General features: G+C 37.7%; 1 protein-coding gene and 2 pseudogenes across 3 annotated transcripts in view; 2 read left to right on the top strand and 1 right to left on the bottom strand.

The window, feature by feature from the left end:
* The window catches only part of SDAD1 (SDA1 domain containing 1), a 29,505-nt gene extending 9,557 nt beyond the window's left edge, over window positions 1-19,948 (top strand). For both annotated transcript variants that reach the window (XM_019720521.3, XM_074324443.2), the window contains 15 exons: window positions 1,611-1,685; window positions 3,010-3,111; window positions 3,697-3,766; window positions 4,744-4,847; window positions 6,633-6,690; window positions 8,380-8,438; window positions 9,166-9,242; window positions 10,056-10,153; window positions 10,260-10,336; window positions 10,960-11,089; window positions 12,562-12,656; window positions 12,794-12,984; window positions 13,094-13,178; window positions 13,986-14,147; window positions 16,649-19,948. In XM_019720521.3, coding sequence (XP_019576080.3) covers window positions 1,611-1,685; window positions 3,010-3,111; window positions 3,697-3,766; window positions 4,744-4,847; window positions 6,633-6,690; window positions 8,380-8,438; window positions 9,166-9,242; window positions 10,056-10,153; window positions 10,260-10,336; window positions 10,960-11,089; window positions 12,562-12,656; window positions 12,794-12,984; window positions 13,094-13,178; window positions 13,986-14,147; window positions 16,649-16,696 — 1,431 coding nt within the window. In that variant the 3' untranslated portion in view covers window positions 16,697-19,948. The remainder of the gene's footprint in view (window positions 1-1,610; window positions 1,686-3,009; window positions 3,112-3,696; window positions 3,767-4,743; window positions 4,848-6,632; window positions 6,691-8,379; window positions 8,439-9,165; window positions 9,243-10,055; window positions 10,154-10,259; window positions 10,337-10,959; window positions 11,090-12,561; window positions 12,657-12,793; window positions 12,985-13,093; window positions 13,179-13,985; window positions 14,148-16,648) is intronic.
* Window positions 2,541-2,636, bottom strand: LOC141570240 (U6 spliceosomal RNA; annotated as a pseudogene).
* Window positions 19,949-25,295: 5,347 nt separating the features above from the next.
* LOC109439748 (homeobox protein NANOG-like) lies at window positions 25,296-26,654 on the top strand (annotated as a pseudogene). Its single transcript, XR_016018709.1, has 2 exons — window positions 25,296-25,938; window positions 26,079-26,654. The product of XR_016018709.1 is annotated as a homeobox protein NANOG-like (transcript).
* The last annotated feature ends 681 nt before the right edge of the window (window positions 26,655-27,335 follow it).

The following is a 27,335-nucleotide window of genomic DNA, read 5'->3' as shown; positions in this document are numbered from 1 at the left end:
GAGTGTCGGGCTGTATGGAGACACTGTCTGTGAGTGGTCTGCTTCTCTGGATAGAGGGTGAAGAAGACGGTATGTGAGGAACAGGTAGTGTGCGCATGTGCAGTTTATGTGTACTAATGCTCTCTTTAGATCTGTGCTTTAGAGGAGTCAAGCAAATTAAGGAGTTTTTTAAATGCTTTGTTTTAAATGATAGTCTCAATGTTTATTTTGTTTTACCTGTAATTTTTGGCTGTTCTTTTATTAGGCTCAGGCAGAGTTGAAAGAAATTTAAGGACATGTTTGACTTTCTGTTAGAAGGGCTGTAACATCACTTTTCTTACGGGGGATGTAGAAATTCTTGACAGTTTACTTAAAGGGTAACAACTACCGTGTTTCTCCGAAAATAGGACCTCTCCAGACAATCAGCTCTAATGTGTCTTTTGGAGCAAAAGTTAATATAAGACCCAGTCTTACTTCCCTATACTATTAGACTGGATCTAATATAATGTAATATATGTAATATATAATATATACCGGGTCTTATTTTTCTATAATATAAGACTAGGTATTAATTTTTGCTCCAAAAGACGCATTAGAGCTGATTGTCCAGCTAGGTCTTATTTTCAGGGAAACATGGTACTATGTAGAGCCCAGCTGTTTTTATCTAAATTTTTTTTTGTTTTAATTACTGACTGCCCTCAGTAGGTTTTAAAATATTTCAAAAAATACTGGTTTCAATCCGTGGTTCGTTGAATATATGGAAGCAGAGGGCTGACTCTGCATTGACCTATGTCATTTTATCTAAGGGACTTGAACATCTGTGGGTTTTGGTATCTACCAGGGTCCTGGAACCACTCAGATACTTAGGGACGAAGATGATGTAGATATAGATATTGCTATATATACACATATACGTGTACCGGGGTTGCCAAAAAATACACATTTTAAGAGATGTTAATCTATGTATTACTTTTCGAAGTTGAATTGAATTATGGTAGCAATGTGTAGTTTGACGTTCACTCAAAAGATGGTCTTAATCGGGCGGCCAGATGGCTCAGTTGGTTAGTGTGCGAGCTCTGAGCAACAGGATTGCCGGTTCGATTCCCACATGGGCCAGTGAGCTGCGCCCTCCACAACTAGATTGAAGCCAACTGAGCTTCCAGAGGGGCAGCTGGATGGCTCAGTTGGTTAGACCGCCAGCTCTCAACAACAAGGTTGCCGATTCACTTGGAGCTGAGCTGCGCCCTCCACAACTAGATTGAAGGACAACGACTTGGAGCTGATGGGCCCTGGAGAAACACACTGTTGCGCAATATTCCCCAATTAAAAAAAAAAAAAAAAAGATGGCGTTAATCAAATGAATGCTAGCATCATTCATTGTATTACAATTTTAATACAATTTTTTTCCTTTCTTAAAATGCGTATACATTTTTTTGGCACCCTCTATGTATATATGTTTAGGGTGAATAGCATAAAAACATTATGCTTTAATTAAGAAAAAAGCCCACATCTCACCACTCTCTGATTTTTTTCTTCAGATCCTAGTTTGTACATGTGTAAAATGTAGACAAAAGCATTTATTCTTTGTTGTAAGCTGGGATGAGTAATAGACTGTTCTGATTGGTCTTTAGATATTAGTTGCTGCTTTGACATTCTTCCTGGGGAAAGATGAAGAGGAGAAACAGGACAGCGACTCAGAATCTGAGGTTAGTTTAACCATAAATGCTTCGAATTTTATAGTTTATCAGATTTCATCATTGCTGTCATGACAGATTGTAAGACCCATGACTGATCAAGTTAGAAAGAAACTCAAGTTACCTTTATTCTTTACTGAGTTCTGTCATGCTGAGATTTTATTCTATTTAGAATTTGTCACTTACATTCAGTAAGATTGATTAAATAACTAATAAAACTCAGATTCATTCAATTTTGTTCTTAGTTCAAAACACTGTCTATATCTTACTATTCAAACTTGGCATGAAAATTGCTGCGAACATGTTTTTGACGTAGAGTGACGACATCATAGAAGTTTAGAATGGGGAGAGGGAGATGAGTAATATCATGGCATCTTTAAAAGGAAAGTTCAAGGTTTCTGATGTTATGAGATTTTCTTTATTAAAAACTGTTTTTTATTAAAATAAAAAAGAAACTCTAAAGAAATTTCCCTTCCCATTTTAGCATTTTGGTAACAAGAATACCGGAATAAATAACATCTTCTAATTTGTTACTGTCTTATTAAATAACGTATGAACAATACATTCTTATTGTAAAAAATTTCAGACCCTATAGATAAAAGTTTTCTTGACCCTGTCTTATGTATTTCCACTTCCCAGTTCCTTCCTTCCTTCCAGATAACAATTTCGTCTCTCATGCATTTATATATGGATGTGTGTACACATTGTCTTATGTGGGTAATAGGTTTTTAAAATACATAAGTAATATCTGTATTATTCTGTCACTTGCTTTGTATGTATCAATATATATTAATGTACCAATGCATTTAAATCTTCTATTAGTACATATAGATCTACCTCAATATTTTTTGGTTTTTTTGTTTGTTTTTAAATATGGAACGCTTCATGTCATCCTTGCAAGGGGCCATGCTAATCTTCTCTGTATCATTCCAATTTTAGTATATGTGCTGCTGAAGCGAGCACGCTACCTCAATTCTTTTAACCTCCACATAATATTTCTGAATATGAATGTATTATAGCTTAAGCATTTCCCTATTCATAAATATTTGTTTCCAGTTTCTTTTTTCAAATAGAAACAAAATTTCGTTCTGTCTATATATTATACTTTAATAAAAATTAAAGCAAAACATAAGAACAAAAATCAGTGCAAGTGAAAAGCTGTGTGTGTGCCTATTTATGCACATGGGCAAATATATTTTATTGAATTTTAAAAGTCATGTTCATTTTAATAGCTGTGTGCAAGGAGTATATAGTACAAAGAAGTGGTTGAAAGGATTACTCTGCCTCTGTGCAGCTTTTCCTTGTTTACCGTTTTACAAAGTAGTTTCTTCTTCAGGATGAAGGACCAACAGCAAGAGATCTGCTAGTGCAGTATGCCACAGGGAAGAAAAGTTCCAAACACAAGAAAAGATTGGAAAAGGCTATGAAAGTGCTCAAGGTGAGACTTGGACCTGGGAAATGAAATAGGAATCATTAGAATGCAGAACATGTATTTTTTAAAAGCAAAAGCTTTTAAGAATTTGTAATTAAGAAATAGCATTTTTGAAAACCCTAGAAATGTGTGATGATTTTTTAAGTACTAATTTTTTAGATGAATAAATGTTTTTAGCTCTAGCAAAATCTGTAGCTCTAATAAACTAATTTGATTAAATTTACTTTTCACTTGTTCTGATCAAGATGGCCTGCAGTAGGTTATCTTTGCCAGATGTGTCTTCTCAGAAGAGTAATAATTATTCTGAAAATCATCAGTTTGGCCACTGTGTGTTTAATAATGCTTATATTTCCAATTTTTAAAAATTCTCACAGGTGCTAATTGCTGGAACATTCCCAAGGTTTAATCTTAAAAGACAAAAACCACCTTTATTTCTTCTAGTTGAAAGAAAGTTTTTTGGAACCAAGATTTTTTTTTTTTAAGTAGTATGGTGGATTTGATAACAGCCTTTAGCACATAAACACATTTAACCCCATGGGCTTCATCACTATAGTTCAGAATGTAAATATTTTTCCTCTCCCTTTCTTTCAGAAACAAAAGAAGAAGAAAAAACCAGAGGTGTTTAACTTTTCAGCTATTCACTTGATTCATGATCCCCAAGGTACTATAATTATGACTTCCCAAGTTCCTTGCTAATCTGATCTCTGTCTGTTTAGTTTCCTACCTTCTGAGTTACCAGGGAATATAAGATCCCTGGCATTTAATAGACAATCAATAAATACTTAGTTTTTTCTAGTTGGTCGTAACCTAGAAAATTACATTATAAAGCAGGGATTGCCATTCCACAGCAAAATAAGAAAAATACGGAAGAACAGCTCTCTCTGCAATTATGTCTTTAACAACACAGTAGTGATAGGGCATTGTACTTGACCAAATGAAAAATTGACCATCTTTTATTAGTTCTGTTTTTTTCAGTTGGTCTGTGTAAACCAAAAGTTTGGGAAACCCTGTTGTAGAACTCTTGTTCTCAAACTAGAGTGCATATTGGAATCACTTAGAGAATTTTTAAACTGTACTGATGCTTGGGTCCTGTTCCCAGAGGCTAATTAGTTGGTATGGGATGTGGCTGGACAGTGGGACTTTTAAATGTTTTCTGTAGTCTACTGTACAGCAGTGTTTCCTGACTCTTCCTCTAAGTCAGTGTTTCTCAAACTGGAGTGTACATATAAACCACCTGGGGATCCTGTTAAAGTACAGATTGATTCCGTAGGTCTGGGATGGGGCCTGAGGTTCTGTGTTTCTAACAAGCTGCCAGATGGACCAGCTGCTGGTGGTCTGCAGAACACACTTTGAGAAGCTGAAGTTGTAGAACTATTCAATGGAGTACCTATTAAATAATCAAGACGGTGATGCTAAAAATGTTGGAATTCTTAAGACTTAACTTTGGGCCCCACTGGAGTTATGTTTACTGTGTGTGAATCTTCACCTTCTGTTGTTTTTACCATCCTGGCTCAGCAGTGATTTCAGGCACAGCCATACCAGTCACCAATCTTAACTACTGCCTTTCTCTGCACCTGTTAGATAATGTTGTACAGACTGTGGACCCACAGTGTACTTCTCTGATATTCTCCTTTCCAGATTTTGCAGAAAAACTACTAAAACAGCTAGAGAGCTCTAAGGAGAGGTTTGAGGTGAAGATGATGCTCATGAACCTCATCTCCAGATTGGTGGGAATTCATGAGGTTTGAGTTACATTACATTTCCTTGGTGAATATTAGAAGTAGAATTGTTCTTGGTAAAAGGGAAGCAGTAGTGTAATTTATCCCCCAAGCCATTTAAATCCATACAGTTTACAGAAGAATAAAATCTTCCACTCTGAAAATAGCTGTTTTTATCATTTTGTTTTCTTATCAATAAGTATGGATGTTAAATTGTACATATATTTGGTTTTTGGACAAGCTATTTTATATTGTATTTTTCTACTTTATTTTTATTCAACTTTGCTTTACACATACATTTTTTCTAAGCCAACATAACCCACATATTTTTATTGACTATTACTACATTTTGCAGCTTCGTTTATCTCTTCATAGCTTTGCTGACTACCAGACCCTTCTGGTAGGAGATTATCATGTTTCCAAAACTGAATTCTCTGGTCATTTATTTTATATTAAATTAGATTGCAAGAGCTCCTTAGTAATGTAATATATGTGTATTGTGTATGCATATGGGAACTTCACACATACTCTTAGACCAACTGCCATTGTAGAAAAGGAGACGAGAGTTTACCAAAAATCTAGGCCATAAAGAAATGATTGCTGAGGATGTTCCCTCTCATTTTGTTCTTGCGTCTAGTGCTGCTCTGAACATCAATGAATGTATTACTTTATTAAAAAAATTTTTAAAAATGAAACAAGAAAAGTAAAGCAAGCTTATTTATTGAAAAACCATATATACTCATAGACATGTCAGGTTAAAAATGAAAGTACACATGAGTGAAAGCACTCATTCCCTTTCTCTAAGAAAAATTTAATAAATTGCTTTTTATCCATGGGCTGTAGTTCTATAAAGCAGGATTATCAAGTCAGTTCTTGATACGTTTATGCAGTAATCTTATGTCAGACCTGAATTTTAGAGTTTCATAGGAAAGCAGAAATGATTTGTAATTGATGCATGCTTTGATGGAAATGACACCAGAGTTTCACAACTGACTACAATTGAACATCCATCTTTATATTGAACCCAAGTCTTCCATTACTTCTCTGGCCCTGGTTTGCTCTGTAGCTAAAATAGAAAAAATTAATTTATTTTCACATGATGAACTTTGAATAAATCGAGTCCATCTCCAAAATTTCTCTTCTTGAAGTTAAAGATTGCAATTATTTTAATAATTGGACCCGGGTGCAACCTTTATTTAGGTAGCCTTCAGAGTGGAAGTGTTTTCTCAGTAAAGTATGGAGCTCAAAGTAATTTCTCCATTGGGGTTGGACTGGTATGCAATAATAAAACTAGAAGTGTCGGTTTTTTGAAGATCAGATTATACTAGATGTTATTGAAAATTTTTTTTAATTAAAGTTTATTGGGGTGACAATGGTTAGTAAAGTTACATGGGTTTCAAATTATTCAGATTTGAATGACTATTTTGCCCATTGCTTTGGAGCCTTAATATCAATGCTTTTCCTTCCTATAATCCTCGTTATCTTTGAAGACTAAAAAATGAGTTCAACAGCAACACCAGTTTTTAAAAGTAAAGGATGTTGCATTTTGGTTATCTTTACCCTCCCTGGTTTATTCTGCATACTCTTTCTTGTTCCTTCATATAGTGCGGATAGCAGCATAGCCTTCCTTTCCTTGATTAAAACAGCACATTGAATTATCCTGGGGCATCAATGCCTGTTGAGAAAAAACAAAAGTAAAAAGCAATTCCCAACTAGTTGAGCTTAGTGATATAAATGCATTATGGAGAAATGAAACTCTACAGCTTCAGTTACATATATACTAAAATCAGTGCATTCTGCTTTCCACAGCTTTTTCTCTTCAACTTCTATCCCTTTGTGCAAAGGTTTCTGCAGCCCCACCAAAGAGGTAAGCCAGTCACTTGCCATGTTCCTTGGGTTGTGTTGGGTTAGAATAACCATCTAGTCTTTTATTCTGGAATTATTAAAGATAAGAGGAGTGAGGTGTGTTCTGTTTCAGAGAAGAAGAGAGAAACCCTTATGCTTTCCAAAATCTGCCATGGGTTGGTTACTTGTCTGCTCGTCAACTTTAAGAAACAGTTATTTTGGGGGGGAAAAAATTGGTTTCTCAAAGCAAGTCTTTTGTACACTAGTCCCCCATTATTGAAGGTTTCATTTTCTACGGTTTCAGTTACCTGTGGTCAACCACAGTCCAAAATATTAGATGGAAAATTCCAGAAATAATTCGTCAGTTTTAAATTGCATACTGTTCTGAATAGCATGATGACATCTCTTGCTGTCCCATTTCATCCTGCCCAGGACGTGAATCATCTCTTTATCCAGCATATTTACGCGATAAATGCTCCCGGCCCATTAGTTCACTTAATAGCCATCTTGGTTATCAGATCAACTGTCAATGACATCACAGAGCTTATGTTCAAGTAGCCCTTATTTTACTTAATAATGGCCTTAGATGGCAAGAGTAGTGATGCTGGTGGTAATTTAGATATAGCCATAAAGTGCTTTCTTAAGTGAAAAGGTATGTACAGTATAATAAGATATTTTGAGAGAGAGACCTCATTCACATAACTTTTATTATTAGTGATTGTTGTAATCTCTTACTGTGCCTAATTTATGACTTAAACTTTGTTATATGTAGGTATGTATACGAAAAGATACAGTATATGTAAGGTTCGGTACTATCTGGTTTCAGGCATCCACTGGGGGTCTTGGAATGTATCCCCTGCAGATAAGGGGGCACTACTATTAGACTTAAGTACTCGTGGAAAATTCTAAAACAAGAAGTTTGAGCCTTTACTGTAACTTTATAATAGATGTCAGGATTTTTATCTTCCTCTTTTCCTTGTTATGTATATACTCAATTAAAAATAGCATAAAAGCAGGAAAGAAGAGATGGTTGTTTTGCCTTTGAACTTGAACTAAGGTAGGAAGGAAATGAACCTTTATTGAACATCTAACATGAGTGAAGGACTGTGCTGAGTGTTTTACATACATCATCTCATCTAAGTCTTACTTCAGTCTTGTGATGTGTAGAAAGAAAAAGACCAAGGTCACCCAGCAAATATATGGGAAGTTAGAATTCACCTCACTTCTTTCTTTGCCAGAGGCCTTGTTCTTTGTATATACTGCCCCTTTGAAGGGAGAGTGTGTGTATATATGTATGTATGTATTTATTCATTTATTTAGTGATTTCTAGGCTGGGCACTGCAGTAGACGCTAACAACATAAAGCGACATCTTCACCTTCATAGAGCTTACCTATGGAAGGAGATCCAAAGAGTGTTCTATATAATTTGTCTAGATGAAGATAAGTATTTTGAGGAAAAAGGCAGCAAAGAGTAAGGGCAGCAGAGAATACTGGGGCAGATTCTGTTTTAGAATACATGGTCAGGAAAGACTTTTTGATAAGGCAGCGATTAAGCAGGGACTGCAGGGAAGCCAAGCAGGTATCTGGGGCTTGGGTGTTCCAGGTGGAAGAGCAGCAATACAGCATTAAGGCCAGAATGTACTTGCCGTGTTGCATAGCTCTGAGAGGCAGAGCAATAGACTGTGACCTTTCTGATCTCTTATATTTTTAGAAGTAACAAAGATCCTTCTGTTTGCTGCGCAAGCGTCTCATCACTTAGTACCCCCCGAGGTGAGAATTCTCATTTATTTACTTTTTTCATCACCAAAAAGGATTTGTTCCCCAAAAAGAAAGCATTGCAATTTCGTACATGCAGACAAAGTGAGCCAGGAGCACACGCGAGTTGAGAACTCTTAAAACATTCTGCCTCGACCTAGTGCATGCGTAGCAGTGCCACTATTCAGTGTATCATGGGGGCTCTTCCCACATGGATTACTGTTCCTCCTGCCCTCTTTTTTTAAAAGTGAATAGAAGAGACACTAACTCTTATGGAGATATACACAGAAGTTTAATTACAGAAACAAAAAAAAAATTTACTATAGAAAGTAAATTTGTTATGGACAAATTGTTGAGAATTCTGATTTTGTTTAATTGCCACATTTTATGATGGCAAGAATATAAGTAAATTTATAGTGATTATTTTTCAAAACTGGTAATTCTTTCTTCGATTAAAACAGTATTTGGATCGGATTATCCTGGGTCAAAGCCATTTATTTATTAATCCATAATGGAAAACAGTATTAAAGGAGAGCAAAATGTAATCTGAGGATACCCAAGAAGACTGAAACCCAGAATGGAGTACTTGTATCTCTGTCTTCCTCAGTCTTGATTCCTCTAACTCCCAACCCGAAGGTGGCATGCTGTTTTGCCTACTGTGAATTATGTATTGTTCTTCATCCTCAGATGTCTGAATGGGCACAGACATTTCACCAGCGGTCTTCTCTTCTTCCCAATGCAGATCATTCAGTCCTTGCTCATGACTGTGGCCAACAATTTTGTTACTGACAAGAACTCTGGGGAAGTCATGACAGTAGGGTACGTAGAACATGGCTGGAGGCACTGGGTATGTTTATAATAAACTAGGTTTGCTTTACGTGACCAAGGTACAAGATTTCAGCTGGCAACGTGGCCTCTGGGAAAGCAGTTTAAAATATACTTCAGTCTTCTCAGGAAGTGTTTGGTATTTTGATTTTATTGGTCAGAATTTTGAGGAGGGAGCCAGAGAAAAGATATTTTGTGTCTGTAATCAACATTTTGTTACTTTACTAGCTTTAGTCTTTCAAATGAATGATTGCTTGGCAATCTAAGCTTTTTTCCTCCTGTCTCCTACCATAAATTCATCTCTTCCCCTGGAATAAATGATGTGTTACGGAATCACTCTTTAATCCTTAGGCAGTTCAGTGGCTCTTTTGATTCATTCAAAAACACTTAATGACTGTGAGCACAGGTTTCACGATTGTCTAATATGTCCCTATAGCTAAGCAGTATGTTAAGAGTTGCTTTTTATGAAATTATTGCTGGGATAATAGCCCTAAAGACCTTTAACTTTTCTTATTTGACCTAGTTCCTTTTCCCCTTAGAGTTGGGGAGTAAATGCTGCCATTATTTACTTTACAAGAAAGATACTGTTTCTTATTCCATCAGTAGAGGAAATGGTAAGCTGTCTGATACAAGAGCCCTCTAAGGCTGCCCACCCTCACATTCTTTACCAAGCTGCAGTTTTAGACACCTAAGCCCTATGAAACCCAATTGCTCATCCTTCTGATGTGGTCTTTTTAGGAAATCTTCTTAGGTTGAACCAAATGAAATTGCTGTTTGGAGTTTTGAAATTCACTTTTCCTTTTCTAGAATCAATGCAATAAAAGAGATAACAGCTCGATGTCCTCTAGCCATGACTGAAGAACTTCTCCAAGATCTGGCTCAGTATAAAACACACAAAGATAAGAGTAGGTTGCATATTATTCTTTGTAGACCAAAGAATATAAAGTGATTCATTTTTTATCTCAATAGATTCTTTGCTGTGGATTTCTAATTAAAGGTACTGTTTTACAGATGTAATGATGTCTGCTAGAACTTTGATTCAGCTCTTCCGAACACTGAATCCTCAGATGTTGCAGAAGAAATTTCGGGTAGGTAAAGCCTGCGTATGTTGATCTCAAGGTATGGTTCCAGAAGATGTGAGTAATTTTCTACAGTTTGAGTTTTAGTATTTGTGATGCTTCCATTATGAGTGTTGGAGATATGTGTAGTTTTATTCTTCAAGTTCAAACTACAATTGATTGAATACCATTGCCTTAAGTATTTTGTGGTTGGCACGTGTTCTTTGATGATGACTGAATCTTCTAGACTAGTCAGGCAGTTTCATCTTGAAAGCTTTTGACATCATTAACAGGTTGGAATCCCAAAAATCAGTCAGTATTGAACAGGCTATTCCCCAGCCAGTTACCACCTCTTTGGGAGGAAAGGGAGATGTATGTCTGTGACAGGAAGGGACATGGTGATGTCAAGACTTAAGAATTGGAACAGTTATTTTCTAATGACTGCCAGTTTCCTGATCAGAGGAGAACAAGAAAATAGTGGGCAGAGTTCTAGCTGAGGGATTTACTATGACCCAAGTGGACTGTTACTATTATTTGATTACTTCCATTTTTTTGTGATTCTCCCTTCGAAATTCATAATCATAGAGAAGCCTTTTCATGAATAATGTTTTGCAATCTAAGGACCGTATTTAAAACAATTTCCTTTCCTTTAGGGTAAACCTACAGAGGCCTCCATAGAAGCAAGAGTGCAAGAATATGGAGAATTAGATGCTAAATATTACATTCCAGGAGCAGAAATTCTGGAAGTTGAAAAAGAAGAAGAGAGTGATGAAAACGATGAAGGTTCATTTTCATTTCACCATTACTCAGGACAAAATCACTCCTGTATCTTTATTGACCTTGAAATCTTTATGCTGTTTGAACATTCATTCAACAGATTTTTATTGAACAATGACTAGTGCCAAGCACTGGTAAAAGCACTGGGGATCAAATGGGCATGGTTCCTGCTCTTAGGGAACTTACATGATAGTGTAGGAGGCGTCTTTTCACGTCCTACAGGGTAGCTGCCCCTTATCAAGTGTATGCTGGGCACTTGGGAAAGATAATGGTTTTTTGTTTGTTGTCTAGAAAAAAAATGACGAGGATTAGTCCTTAGCAATCCTCCCAAAGTCTCCTGTTGAAGGAGAACGCTTGTTAAACTTGTTGAAGAATTCTTGAGGAACTCCATTCTGATTTCTAGGGTTTGCCTTTATTACATCGGTTGCTGAAGTCCTGTCTTCCTGTTTCAACAAAGCTTTCTTAAGCATTAGCTGTGGGCTAGTCACTGTCAATGCAATGGTGAATGATACGGTTCCTGCCCTTCGGGACCTTTCATAAAGAGCTGAGCAATAAAGTGTTAACAGGATTTATGATTGGAGTGGGACATGAGGTCAGGAGAGAGGTCAGATCTACCTCAGAGGTTCAGAAAAGGCCTCAAGGAGATGGTGACCCATGAACTATATCTTGAATTGTGAGGAATGGTACAATAATGGAGACTTTCCAGGCAAACTGAGCAAAATCCTGAAGGATTTCAGGAACTATTGCAGTATAGGATACAACGTGGAATATAGCAAAATATCACACTAGAGATTGAGTTGGGGCCTTACCGTGAGTGGTTGTGTATATGCCATACGAAAGAGCTGGGACACTGTCTTGTAGAACATGGGGAACCCCTGAAATTGCAGGTATCTGTGATTTTAAAAGCTTACTGGGGTGGCTCCATTCAGAACTCTAATACCTCTTTATTGAGGTGTCTACAAGATTCTTTTATATCCAAAATCTTCCACTTCAGTTCTCTGAATGACCATTTCTAACTAGTTTCTAAAAATATGTATTAATATGCTTAGATGAGTTAGATACTTGCTGCATGGCCAAGATAAATGAACAATACAGTTTCGATGGACAGTTTGGTGGAAAGAACATGGGCTCTAGAGTCAGACACGATTTTCAGGATTTCAGTGCAGACTACATTTTCTAACAGTGCGGCTTGGGGCAGGCTACTTAACTCGAGAGTCTGTTCCTCTTCTGTTGATTTGTGAGGGTTAGAAAAAGTGTACAGTTTTGGCTCAGGGTAGATACTTGGTCAGTGTTTATTCCCCATTCTTTAATTAAATGGATGTGGCTTACTGAACATAAACATTGCTTAGTTCTTGGTCCGGAGAGCATATGTTTGAGGTTCATAACCTTACTTTCCTTTGGCTTGATTTATCTCAACTTACCGTGAGTGCTCAGCGTCAGGCGAGCATCCTGACTGTCCGTGTGTGTTTCTCATACAGATGGCTGGGAAAGTGCCAGTCTCGATGAGGAGGCAGCGGACGACGGTGAGTGGGTTGACGTGCACCACTCCTCCGACGAGGAGCAGCAAGAAATCGTAAGTGTCGAGATTTCCCTCTACCAGCACATTGTCACTCTGCTGTTGATTAAGACTTAATTTACGCTGGGCCTTCGTGGGGGTTAAGGTCCCCCTTGAGCCGGTAGCCATGTAAGCCTTTGTTGTGTGCTCTCAAGTCCAAGAGGCTGAACAGCATGCCCATGGAGGAGCGGAAAGCCAAAGCCGCAGCTGTCAGCACTAGCCGAGTTTTAACTCAGGAAGACTTCCAGAAAATCCGCCTGGCCCAAATGAGGAAAGAACTCGACGCTGCCCCCGGGAAAGCCCAAAAGAGGAAATATATTGAAATAGACAGCGATGAAGAGCCCAGGTACAACAGCACATACACCAGCTTCAGTCAGCTCACATGAATGATAATGAAAGTATTAGGGAAAGGAATTCTACCCTTGTTTCATGTTATATTTATTCCTTCACCCCAGGGGCGAATTACTTTCCCTTCGGGACATTGAACGTCTTCATAAAAAGCCAAAGTCTGACAAGGAGACAAGACTAGCAACTGCAATGGTGAGTGAGGCATGCCTTTCCCTAGTTCTTTCAACAGAAAGCAAAGGAATGAAATATGACCCAGAACTTGTGTAGACACAGAATGGCAGTATTTGACTTTAATGTTTTAAATAAAGGTATAATGAACATAGAGTAAAATGCACAGATATGAAGTATTCAGTTAGATGAGTTGTAACAACTAGATAGCCATGTAACCACCATCCAAACCTGTTGCAGAGCACAGCAAAGCACTGTTCCATGTTTGTGGTTTCAGGGAGGCTCCTTACATTGATCAAAGTGGTTAGAAAAGCAGGGGAATGTTTACAGGCATGAATGAAAAGCCAGAGATGGTTGGAGTCTGCCTCTGGCAAGGACTGTGGCTGTTTGTGATGGCACTCTGCTCATATTTCCAGCTTCATTCTCTGTACCCTTACCTCTTTAGGCACCATTTCTAGGGAAATGATGTGGAGCCACATCATTTGCTCCTCCACACCTTTGCATGTACTATCCCTACTTCCTGAAATGCTCTACCCTTCCTCTCCTACCCCTCACCATGAGTGCCGTCATCCTGCAAAAACAGCTGAGGGGTATCCCTGTCTAGGAAGTTCTTCAGACTTCACCAGACTGAATTATGACCTTTTCTTCCACTGAGCTCCCCTTGCCCCATTGTAATACACCACGGTCCGTTCTCCCCTGCGCTGAGTCACTGGAGAGCAAGGACTGCGCTCCATTCATTTGTGTCCTTGACATCCAGTAGAGCACTTGGCACAGAGGAGACGTTATATTGATTAGATAACTCCTGAAGTGTTTCTGTGTGTGTGCTGATAGGCTGGAAAGACAGACCGAAGAGAGTTTGTGAGGAAGAAAACCAAAATGAATCCATTTTCCAGTTCTACAAATAAAGAGAAGAAAAAACAGAAGAACTTTATGATGATGCGGTATAGCCATAATATCCGCTCAAAAAATAAGCGTTCCTTCCGAGAAAAGCAGGTGAGTTCAACTTGAAGCTTGATTGGCTAGAATACTACTGTCTTTCTAAGACGCCTTTACATTTGGAATGGACTTGGCCTTCTAAAGACCTAGGGTTCTGTGCATCTTGGGATAAATGGGAAGTGTCACTGGAGAGGTGGGAGGTAGGTAGGGCATGGAAATCCTGGACCTGACTTGGTTGGGATTCATCTGTGTGACCAAAGGGGAGTCTGTTTTTCTCCTCTGTAAGTAAAAGGGTGCAGCAAGCTAGATGATCTCTAAGGTCCATTCCCTTGCAAAAATTCTTGGACATTTCTTATGGGAAATATAATAGCAAAATGAACTGAATAAGAATTTTGGAGTGCTTATTATATAGCTGATACTTTTTTAAAAAAGCAATAATTGTGTGGTAATATCTCAGAAACAGTTTTAGTAAAGCAATGAAAACTTAAGTAATTCTGTTGTTTTTATCTTTCTATATGTGCCGTTTTTCAAAGTTTTTGTTTACTGGCCATTGGGATTTCATTTTATCCATTTTCAGTCTTCGATTGTTCTGTGTTGGGCTTATTTCAGTAATTCACTCTAGTGAAACTAATCTATGTTTTAATGTCTTCCTCTACTGGGGGTGTACTGGAGTCTAACTGTATTCTGAAAAATCTCCAGGGAATCAGGTCAAGGGTAAAGTTCCCACATTCCGAACCAGAGTTCAATGCTAGCCCTTCCAAGAATGGCCCTTCCAGGCCTGACTGTAGTGACCAGCCCTCCAGGGCAGTGCTCTGTGGGAACCAAGTCAGTATTAACTGAATTGAGGTGCCCTTTAAAGTTTACCTGTCTGTTTATGTAATCGCCACAGTTCTAAGCTGTGTTTAACAACATTAGGTAAGTAGTAAAGTGACAGCATTTTGAATAGAAGTTGTTGAAATTGAGGGGAAAGAAAAAGTGCCATTAAGATTTTAAATCTTGCCAATTTAAATTTATAGTTGAATTGATGAATTACATTAGTTTATCTTCACCAGCCCTTTGTAAGAGTTTATGTGTGAGGAAATAGCAGTAATAGTTTGTAGGCCTTGCTTCATTAATGAGGTTTTTATGACATTGCTACATTTTAGCTAAGGGTGTCCCTACACTTCCTACTTCCTGTTTTTTTAGCATGCCTATATTTGCATGATAGCGAAACCTGGCTTTGTTTCTTGTCAGCATATTAATTGAATCAGCATACAACAATATGAACAGGTACTGTGATCAAACCAATTTTACAGATGAGAAAATAAGACATTTATAGATGAGTGTGAGAAGTACCTCCTTAGCCATAGAAATTAGGTTAAAATGAACTGGTTAATTTTTAACTCGACCTTAAGTGTTTCAGTTACTCTGCCTGTCTATAAAGAAATACCAAGGCCTCGGTATGAGCTAAACGCAAGGAGTCAATAACTTAAAATCATAAAATTTAAACCTTTAGACGTAGAGCCAGGAAGCTCCTCTCCCCGTCCCCACTGCCCTCCAGAAAAAAGAAATGAACACACATCTTGTTAAAATTCAAAAGTCAGAGATCTTAAACAGTTCCTAGGAATCAAAGAGTGGTGTTTGGGAATTAATGGAATAGTAGCCATCACGCACTTAAGGTATATATTGACCTTAGTTGTCTTTTTTAAGGGCTTTCATAGGTTCACTTTGAACATTGGTCCTTCTGTCTTCTTTTTCTCCAGATCTTATGTTCTTCATTTTCAAATTTAGCAACCTAGCTCCTGTGGATAGGGGAGGACTCCAGGGGATTAAAGCCTGGAACCGGTTCAAGTAGAATACATAATTCACTACTGTCATCTTACATACATCCAACACAAAATTAAACAAGTTACAAATTAGCCCATAGTAGTTTTGACTTAAACCACAGTTGTCAGGTTTTGATTCTGAGTTAATTTCTTCATACTTGAGTCATTATAAATATTAAGTGTTAATATTTGCTCACTGTAAAATTTTCTTAGTTCATTTGCTGCATTAAACAAACGCATTTGAAAATCTGCAAATAAGGGAACATTTTTCTGTGTTCCCAGTTGTACATTATAGAGTTATCTTAAATCTACACAAGTGCTGAATACTGTTTAAAAATCTTTAAATGGTCCATGTGTGCTATATTTAGTAGAATACATGTGGTCTTGGAAAAGGTGCTTGTGAAAACCACAACTCTAGACTATCGAGAGCTGTATGGACCAGAGAAGTCCCATATATTATTCCTGCAGACTGCATCCTCCAGGCCCTGTATTCTGTAGCTGCTCCTGTTTTGAGCTTTTGTCCCAAGAGATGGGAACAGGAGTCAAGAGCTTTGCCTATTTTCCTTTCTAGTAGTAGGGAGGCCCCAGCCTGGTTACAGATTTGATCTGTTTTGGAACATTTCACTATTTGTAGTTTTTCAGGATGATTTGTTGACTTAGTGATTCCATTTTGGTACACTTCCATATAACCAAATTAGTATTATGGGGTACCCAAGTGTTACCATGTTTAGATATATTTTTTTTATCTTGCAGTTGGCGCTGCGAGATGCACTGTTGAAAAAGAGAAAAAGAATGAAGTAACCTGGACAAGCAAGTTTCCCATTCCAAGGAGAATGCTGAATTTGTCATTTCTCAGAAAATGAGTAAATCAAGAATATTAATTTAAAAGTCCAGAAGCACTATATTGTGAAAACCAAAGTAAATTTGGTAGCAGTTTGGTGTTTTTATTTTGGAGGTGGGTGATGGTGGGAGTGTTTGAAACGTAAGTAGTAGTGGTGTTGTAAAATCGTTTTCATTTAGCGTTCATGCAAAGAGTAAATTATTGCGTGCCTACTAATTGTCACTATAGATATAAAAATAACCATAACCCGTCACTCAAGGCATTCACGGACTATTTGGGGGATGTGTGCACAGGTGTGTATATGTGTATTTACCATGCAGTGTAAATAGTTCTCTAGTAGAGATAGGTCCCTATTTCTGTGGGGTCACAGAGGCCTTACAGACTTACTCTCCAGGGGATGGGAGTTACGTATTCTTTTAAAACAGGACAATGTTACAAGAGTAAGAGGTTCTTACTTGTAAATAGGCTTACCTGCTAAAAACAGGTCCCTGCTGTACAGATTTTGGTAGACAATTTAGCTCTTTTAGTCCATCCAAAAGTTATAAATATTTTTTTGAATGCCAGATAAAAACCTCGCTTTTTAAATTGCCTTAAGTATAATAGTAATCTTGGAGTGTCTTTAGATCATCATTTAGGCTGCTCCCTCTTCCATAGAGGAAAACGAAATGAAATTGGTTTCCTTAGCCTTTTTCACCTTGTAGTATTTTTAGCCCACTGTTGGCCTTGTGTCCTAAAAGCTTTCTGATATCTAATAGATACTCTTGTATGTGTTGAGTGGCTGTGTTGGTCTCTCTTCCCTACGTATGCTTGAGTAAACTTCAGGGGACACAAAAGCCGTGGTCTCTCTGCAAGTTGTTGCATTTGGAAAGCTTGGTGTCTTTTACCTCAGATTTCTTAGATTATATTGTGGTAGATGAGAAAATTGCTCTATATTATTTTAAAGTAAAAAGTAATTTTCTGCCCACTCAGAATTAAAAAGCAGCTTCCAAAACCACTTTTCTTATTCTCTTTCCAGTGTCTTCTGTTCACTTTCTGAGTTCAACTTCAGTTTTATTTGAATGAAACTTTGTGACTTTCCCCAAGATGCCCCAGAGCATTGGGGATTGCTTGTGAAGAACATGAGGTGTAATGATTAAATTGCACTGGCCTGGTGAGGGGAGCTCTCAGAGCCAACCCCAGCACCCCAGCACCCTCAGTGTTTCACGGAAAGTGTCTGATGCAAATTTGAATGTTTCAGACCGAAAACTGCTCTTTTTTTTCTTGTTTTTGCATTTTCGAACTGAGTAGTTCCTCATGTGTCTAGCTCAAGAGAGGTAAAGTTCAGAATGGTGTAGCAACTAAGTCCACGGCTTTGCCGCATGAATTGTGATGGTGCCTAGAAATTTCGTCCTTCGCTAGACTGCCCCATCCCACTTAGATGGCAAGAGGCCAAAGTCCAGTCTGTGTTCTGACTTGTGTTCTTCTACTGTGGCTTCACACTGCTCTTAACTGAGGTTTATATGCAAGATAGAAAAATATCTGGCTTACATGGGTGCAGTCTTAACTCTGTTTTATTTCTTTAACCCCACAGTATCTTATTTCTTATTCCTTTTATTATTTTGTGACTCTCTTGAGAATATTTTCTGTTTACTGTAAATTTGAAGATCAGATCCTCACAACGTTAGTTAGATGCTGCCAGCAAAGGCAGAGTGACCTTCCAGGGTGACTTTTACCTTGAAGAATTCACCAGGGTCTCAACTTCAGCTTTTCAGTGTCAAATTTTTGTCAACACCAAGAATGGATCCATTTCTGGGATGAACTCACACTAAGTTCATAATATATATAAAGTGATGTATAAACCTAGAACGCTGATGTACAATTATGTAGGTGATCTTAGCAAGTTCCAGTAGAAAATAAGCTGTATAACAGGCAATCTGTTCCCTGCCATATGCCCAGTGCTCAGCAAACATTTAAAACATGATTTAGTCCCTGTGTATTTTCTCTCTGTAAGTATAATACAACCTACCTCACTGATTGTTTTGAGAATTTGAGAACTAATGTTTATAAGCACTTAGCATGGTATTTGCCACAAAGTAAGCATTCAGGAAATTTCTCATCAAATATTAGATATAAAGTTTTTATTTTATCTTTTGCTTAATTTACTTGAAATGACAATTGCAGTTACTACAAGTATTTGTTTTACCCCCTCATTCATGTGGGAGGGAACTAGTTGGAAATACACAAATGTATATTGAATGCTCACTCTGTGCAAAGCTCTCTGCTAGGTATTATGTGGGTTGTTCCTTCAGGTAGAAACTATAAATCCAGCGGAGGAAATAGACTTACAAAATGACTAGAACACAAGGCCGCTCATAGAGTGATCAGAAAAGGCACAGCTTAGGGCTGGGGATATCCTGACGAAGGGGCAGTTCAGCTGGCAGGAGGGTGAAATGCCTGTTTGCTGACAAACATGCTTGGGATGAATGGGGCAGCAGTAGGGAATATATTCCTGAATCATGAAAGAAAACGTTATGGTTTAAAGGTTGGTACAGTTTTTTAAAGGTTATGGTTAACGTAAATTATTTCATTACTTCATATTCTAACTCTTTGAAAATTTGTAATCTATTAATTTGTAAAGTGTTATGTGGCATCTCTGTTCACCGGAATGTTTAATCAGTTTGAATATTCTGTTCTTCAAACTATTTTGGAGAAACACTTTAAAACTGTTCTACCAAATGACATCCTTTCATTATGTAAAAATAAAACTGAAAATTAACTATTGCTTACATAATTTCAGAATGTATTATATGAGATTTTAAAAAGATAATGAATATGAATAGGAAGGTAAGATGCTGACATGGAGCCTTTTCTCTTTTATAATGAAATAACCCTTTCTCTCCTACTACGTATAGTCTTTGGTCTGCATTTGCAAGCAAGAGGAAAGCACAGCTAATTGTGTACGATTTAAATACATGCATTTGTATAGGGCACTCCTTATGTGGTAATCTTATTTCCTTCCACAGATTCTGTTTTCATTGTTTTGTGAATTCAATCTCAATGTGGAAATGATTAATATATGATTTGTCCATATGATGGAATATTATACAGCCATTAAAATGTTTATAATAGGAAATGCTTATAAATGAAAAGAACAAAGTACAAAAGGTTATAGTATAATCAATTACCTGTGAGAAAATGGGACATAATAAAAGCCCAAGAGGAAATACACCAAATGTTAAACTTGTTTTTCTTTGATGTTGGGATCATGTGAGGCTTTTTTTCTTTCTACTTTCAAATCTTTCTACTTTCGAAAAACAGTGTACGTGTTTTTACTTATGTCATTGTATAAGAAACAGAATATTTGAGGCCAGGAAATAAAGGTGCCTTAAAATTCACTCTTGTGAAATTATTTAAATTAGAGAGGAATGTACCTAAACCAAGGCAAGGATTGGTGTGAAAATACGCCAGAGGAGTTGTGGTCTCACCTTCTTAACTATTCTTCCACTTGTTTCCTGGCAGGGTGCTAGATGGGACCCTCTTCTAGCCAGCAATGCCAGATGTTAGCAAAAGTGCTCAGTTAGCACCATTTTTAGGGAAAATAATTTGTGATGTGCACCAAGAGCCTGAAAATTCGTCGGAACCTTTGACTCAAACCTACTTCTGAGAGTCTCATCATAGAAAAGGGTCCAAAATGTGGCAAGAGATGTGTTTGTTCTGCTGCAAGTAATAGAATATGTGTCTAAAAATAGACTAAGGAAATTGGCATGAAAAGTCTGGAAGTAGCCAGTTGCTGGTTTGCCCAGTGATACCCTCAGGATCTTGGCTACTTTTCTGCTTTGTCATTCTTAGTGTGTAGAAGCCAGGCTCTGGATTCAAATGCTGATTCTGACACAGCTGCAGGGACACAGGCAAGTTAATAATGGAGATAATACCTTTACCTTCATACAATTTCTTCGGTGTTTAAGGCAATTAGAAGCGGCATTGCAACATCTATGCCTTTTACTAGGAAAGCAAAAGCTTTCACAGTAACCCTGTAACAGCCTTCCCTTAGGTTTCATTAGCCAGAAACGGGTCACAGGCCTACCCTACAAGTAGGATTATTAGCCTCTCAGCTTAGATGCACCATAAACAACCCATCAGAACTGGGTTTCTGTTAACAAGGAAGAGAAGGAAATGGATTTTGGATAGGCAGCTAGCAATGCTTACCACAAACTGTACGAAAATAGTAATTGCAATATAATTTATAGTGGCAAAAAATGAGTGCAAGAAAATAAAATATAGGAAGAGTTAAGCAACTTGGGATATAGTTACTAGATGGAATATTCCACCATTAAAACAATCTGGTAAAAAGGTAAATAATGTGGAAAAGGTTATGCTATTATTTTCAAAAGTAAAGTATAAAATGGTTTTAAGACACACATTTTTCATATTTTTAGTTGATGGGATGTGTCTAAAAAATTTTTGCAACCAAATGAGACTTGACATAGTTGTCATTGCCTGCACATTCACAAACTTCATCTGAAAATCTTAGGTTGACATTTACTAAGATCAAGCAAGGACCAGCATCAAAATTTGTAAGAGGGAAGTCAGTAGCTTGTAAGGAAATTCCAGAAAAAAAAGAGATGTATTTTGAATTTTTTACTGATGTGTAATATATACATAAAAGTACACGTACCATTAAGCTCACTGAATTTTCACAAGTTGAATACATCCCTGTTATCAGCACCCAGACCAAGAAACAAAACCTTACCAATGCCTTGGAAGCCCTCTTATGAGTGGAGAAGAAATGTTGCATCACCGAAGGTAATGGCACAGAGAGTGACGTGTGGAAAAACATGGGCATCCATGATGCCAAGTCAAACAGGACGATTCAGGAGAGTCCAATTTTGAATGCAACGAAGCTTATGTGATAACCACTTTGTTTCACTTTGAAACACATACGAGAGTAAATAATGACTTAAATATCTATGATAATAGACTTAAGAGAGGTCTTTATATATATTTTTTCAAATCCAGTAAAAAAAGTGGCAGCAAGCTTTTCTTTGAGATACATAAAATAATGGTGCTTCTTACAGCTTACAATTTTGTAAATATAGTAGGCATATGAAAACAGTTGCTTGGTTTGTGTGGTGGGTATATACTCGTAGCTGATTTGGTTTTCTTTTTCTGTACATATTAAGTATATATTACGGTTCTCCAGAGAAGTAGAACCAATAGAAGTGAGATGATAGATGATAGATTGATTGATTGATAAATAAGGAATTGGTTCATTGGTCACAAGCTGGAGAACAGGAAAGGTGGTGGTGTAATTCAGTCCGAGACTGAAGGGCTAGAACCAGGACTGTCAGTTCCCAGGAGAGAAGAAGATGGTTGTCTCAGCTCAAGGGAAAAGCGCAAATTTGTCCTTCCGCTGCCTTTTCTATTCAGGCCCTCAAGGGATCAGATGAGGCCTGCCCACACTAGTGAGAGTGATCTTCCTTAGTATACGAAAATGTCTCTTCTGGAAAGACCCTCCCAGACACACTCAGAAATAATGTGATATTTAGATGGTAATATTCCATTCTACTTAGCTATCTGGGCATCCCTTAGCCCAGTCACCTTGCCACGTAAAATTAACCATCACAAAACATTTTGTAATGCTGCTATAAAACGTCAAACATTTTAAAAAAATAATCTGAAACATTACTTCCAGTTGCATTCTTAGCAAGATCCTGTTTTGGAGTACCTGCTACTTCTAATATCTAAATTAATATCAAATCCAGGAGTGCTTTAAAAGGGAATTTGACCAAGTGGAAAGGTAAACTGTGGACAAAATGGGAACTCAGTTCTAGAAAATGTTACAAAAGGGGAAGTTTAAAAGAATTACATGAATAAATTATGATATTTCACTTCTGGTTTTAAGGATACATAAATCTTCCTCAAAAATTTTTATAAAATTTTAACATTTTAATTGTAATATTTTTGAACATACAGAAAAATGTAGAAAATAAACAGATATCAATCTCAGATTTATTCAATGTTAATTTTTACCATACTTTTTTTATTTTAAGGAGAACTAAATATAAAGCCCCACTCAGCCATTTTTCTTTCCACCCCTGAAATCGATGCCTATCATTCCTTTAGTTATTTTTGCTTTTACTACATTTGTACATGTTTATGTATATATGTGTATATATGTATATGGTAGACAGTATCATTTAGTATCTTAAAGTTTTAATAAATGGTATTATATATATTTTGTTGACTATAACAACATTAGATTCTTGATATTCTTTCATTTTAACTGTCGTATAGTTTTCCATTGTTTATTCATAAACCCACACTTTATCATTACCCTACTGAAGAACAGTTCAATGGTTCCCACTTTTTCACTACTTAAAAATCTTGCCCCAATAAATGTCTTTGTACATGTCTCCTTAGGCATATGTTTTAGAGTTTTTTTCTTTGTCCACAGTTTACATAGAAACCTAGAAATGGAATCCCTGGGTTGTAGGGTCCTCCATGTTTCTTCAACTTCACTAGGCAGTGCTAAATTGCACATTCCTACCAAACGTCATGAGTTCCTTTTTCAGCACATCCATGTCAATGCTTGGTGTTATTAGACTGAAACTTCAGACAATCTGTTCGTGATACGGTTTCATTGTTTTAGTGTGCATTTTAGTGATTAACAGTGAGGTTGCGATTGCTTCACATGGATTTTTGCTATTTGATTTTCCTCTTTTTATAGCCATTTGTTCTTTTTTCTTTTTCCTTATTGATTTGTAGAGGGTCTTTACATATTCTGGATACTAATTCTTTGTCAATTACTTATGTTGCAAGTATCTCCACAGGTAAGTAATGCCATCTCTGTGATAAACTAAGTTCCCATATATATTTTGGATCTGGGAACTTGCACAACCAGCCCTAGGTCCTTTTTATTTTTTAAATAGATTTTTTTAGAGTAGTTTTAGGTCCACAGCAAAAATGAGAAGAACATAGATAGAGTTCCAACATACAGGAGTACCCCCTGCTCCCACCACCTTTGTATAGCATCTCCCGATATCCCCCACCAACACGTGTTACAATTGATGAACCTACATTGACATTATTACCGAAAGTCCATAGTTTACATTAGGGTTTACTCTTGGTGGTGTATGTTCTAGGGGTTTGGACAAATGTGTAATGACATGTATCTATCATTGTAATATTGTACAGGATAGTTTCATTGACCTAAAATTTCTCTGCCTTACCCTCTCTTACCCCTGATAACCACTGATATTTTTACTTTTTAAAAAATTGTGCCTTTTCCAGAGTGTCACAGAGTTGGATTCCTAACAGTATGTAGCCTTTTTTTTTTTTTTTTTTAAGTTTATTGGGGAATATTGGGGAACTGTGTTTCTCCAGGGCCCATCAGCTCCAAGTTGTCCTTTAATCTAGTTGTGGAGGGCGCAGCTCAGCTCCAAGTCCAGTTGCCGTTTTCAATCTTTAGCTGCAGGGAGCACAGCCCACCATCCCATGAGGGAATTGAACTGTGGCAGTTTTCAAATGTATCCACATATTCTTGTGGATTGAACTGGCAACCTTGTTGTTGAGAGCAGTTCCCGCGCTATAATCAACTGAGCCATCCAGGGGTCCCACTATGTAGCCTTTTCAGATTGGCTTCTTTCACTTAGTAATATGCATTTAAGGTTTTTCCATGTCTTTTCATGGTGGGCTCACGCCTTTCTTTTTAGTGTTGAATAATATTCCATTGTCTAAAGTACGTCGCCTAATGCATTGCTCAGAACATCCCCAATGTTAAGAGTTCACATGACTGTATTAGCAAGAAGCCTCAGTTCCTTTCTGGCTCTTGGTAGAAGGTCTCAGTTCCTCAAGTTAGGGACCTTTTCCATAGGACTTCCTTCCTTAGTGACCTCAGAACATGACAGATGGTTCCCTTCATAATGAGCAGTCCAACAGAGTGCAAGGAGGAGGCCACAATATCTTTTGTGATCTAGTCTTGGAAGTCAGACATCATCACGTTGGCTATATTCTATTCATTAGGAGCAAGACAGTATAGCCCACAGTCGGGTGGTTGGGGGCGGTGTGCGGTGCGTAGGGAGAATTAGTCTCTACCATTGGAAGGGAGGAGTATTGAAGAATATGTGGCTACATTTGAAAACTGCCACACTGCTTTTAAGTTGAACAAAACGAGATGCCAGCAATAAAAAACGTGATACCCCATGTTTTTAATACGAATCATCTACCTTCTTGCATTCCCCTCAGAAGTATTCTTTAAACTGGAGGCTCTGGTCCATAGATAAGTCATGAAATCAATGCATAGCATCTCTGAAATATGCACAGCATAGAAGCAGCAGAAAGGAGAGGGCTCAGAGTTTTGCAGTTTCCGATCTCCCTTTTAACCTGTTTTAAATTGTCCCATAACATCTATAGTTGAGGAATAATAGATTATATAAAAATTATATTTAGCTCAGCCTAATTGTGAATAATACCTGTTTGACCACACTGTAGATTTGTTCACTCAATACATTTTATCATGGTTGTTTTAAAAATATTGTATTTGGACCCTTTGCTAGATAGGGCTGGTTGGGTCCTGTTAGTACAAAGGTGACACACTTCATTCCGTCTTTTTTATACTTTCACGTCTGGAGACACACTTCTCTAAGCTCTCTACCTACATACTTAAGCCTGGGCATTTCCTACAACCCAGCTGGTTGTTTTTTTTCTCTCTCCTTCAACTCAGCAGCATGAGTGTGGATGTGGCTTGTCCCCAAAGCCTGCCTCGCTCCGAAGCATCCAATTCTAGGGAAGCTTCCATCTCAGGGAAGCCTGAGATTTATGGGCCTGAAGAAAATTATGCATCCTTGCAAATGTCATCTGCTGAGACACTCCACACAGAGACCGTCTCTCCTCTTCCTTCCTCCATGGATCTGCTTATTCAAAACAACCCTGATTCTTACCCCAGTCCCAGCATAATACTACCCACTTCTGTAGAGAACAGCACAGGGAAGAAGGAAGAGAAGGTCCAGGTCAAGAAACAGAAGATCAGAACCGTCTTCTCACAGACCTAGCTCTGTACTCAGAGATTTCAGAGACAGAAATATCTCAGCCTCCAGCAAAGGCAAGAACTTTCCAACATCCTGAGCCTTAGCTACAGATTAAGACCTGGTTCCAGAACCAGAGAATGAAATGTGAGAGGTGGCAGAAATACAACTGGCCAAAGAATAGCAACTTTATGATTCAGGTAACAGGAAACTTATTTTTCTACTCTTTCCTTTCAATAACTTTTTAATTGTGTCCATTGCTGAAGCATACAGCCCCAGCCACAGACAATTCTGATTTCCTTGTACCCTTTCCGTTAGTTAACCCACCATTCTCTTTCAGAAGGGCTCAGCAACTGCAGAGTACTCGGGCCTTTCTTCCGGTCACCAGGGATGCCTGGTGAATGCTTCTGGAAACTTTTCAGTGTAGAGCAACCAGACCGGCAGTAACCCAACTTGGAACAACCACTCCTGGAACAGCCAATCTTGGAGCTACCATTCCTGGAACAGTCAGACCTGATGCCAACAAGCCTGGAATAACCAGTCTTGGAACAACCAGGCCTGGAACAATCAGTTCTACAGCTGTGAGGAGAAGCCCTGCCGCCCCAGATCCAGTTCCAACAAAATCGACTTGTTGGTGATTTGGAGGCCACTTTGGAAACTTCTGGGGAAAGCTACAATGTGATACAGCACACCCATAAGTATTGTATAATAGTACCCAGCAAATCATGGATTTATTCCCAACTTACTCCATGAACATACAGCCTGGTGATGTGTGACAATGGGTATATTAGTCAATCAATTTGGGCAGTGGCAGTATCACTTCTAGGATTGTTCTATGTATCTCTGCCTTGATATCCTGGTTCTTTTTTTATTATGCTATTGTGTCAATTTGGAGGGGTGGGAATGGGGTATGACTGGAGTATAATCAGAGGTTTCTGTAGCCTTACTGTAAATAAAATGATAAAAGATGTCTCTGGCTATAGACAACTAGATATAATAACATTTTGTATAGTTTTAGGACCTAGAATCTTATCTTGAGAATAGAAAGTACGTAAAAGTATAAAGACGTGTGATGAAGGATTATTCATATTATCTGGGGTTGGGAGGCTTGTTAAAAAACCTCAACTCGGGTGAGAGGTTAATGAGCTATAATGTGCTTCATTGATTTCCTCTGCCCCTTTTTCCTGTTTTACTATAACCCCTGATTTGTTTATTACTTAAGTATTTGTAAAAGATGTTTTGTACTTTGCTGTAGCATGATGATAGTAGTAGTTTGGCTGGTTGGTTTATAAGTTTAAGTACAAAAAAAAAAAAACACGTCTATTTTACCTTTAAAAAAATCTTGTATTTGTTTTTAATTTTTGTCTTTTTAATATCAGTCTTGAAGTGACTGGAAGTCACTTTTTTTTTTTAAATGCAAGTACACCTCTTTGAACTCAGCTAATCTGTTTGCTACCTTGGCGATTCTCTCAATGCACCTGTGGCTTAAGCAGGCAACTGCTGTTACTCAGGCTTTGCAAATGAACAAATTAAAACCTGGGTTTTAGATTTTATGCAACGACCAGGAAGAAGCAGAATCAGGCTTGAAACTAGTTCA

The sequence above is a fragment of the Rhinolophus sinicus genome, chromosome 1 (genome assembly GCF_057876585.1).
Source record: "Rhinolophus sinicus isolate RSI-liver-muscle chromosome 1, RSI-T2T, whole genome shotgun sequence".
Classification (NCBI taxonomy): domain Eukaryota; kingdom Metazoa; phylum Chordata; class Mammalia; order Chiroptera; family Rhinolophidae; genus Rhinolophus; species Rhinolophus sinicus.
Note: the sequence above shows the minus strand (reverse complement) of the source record. Positions and strands in the feature narration are given on the sequence as shown.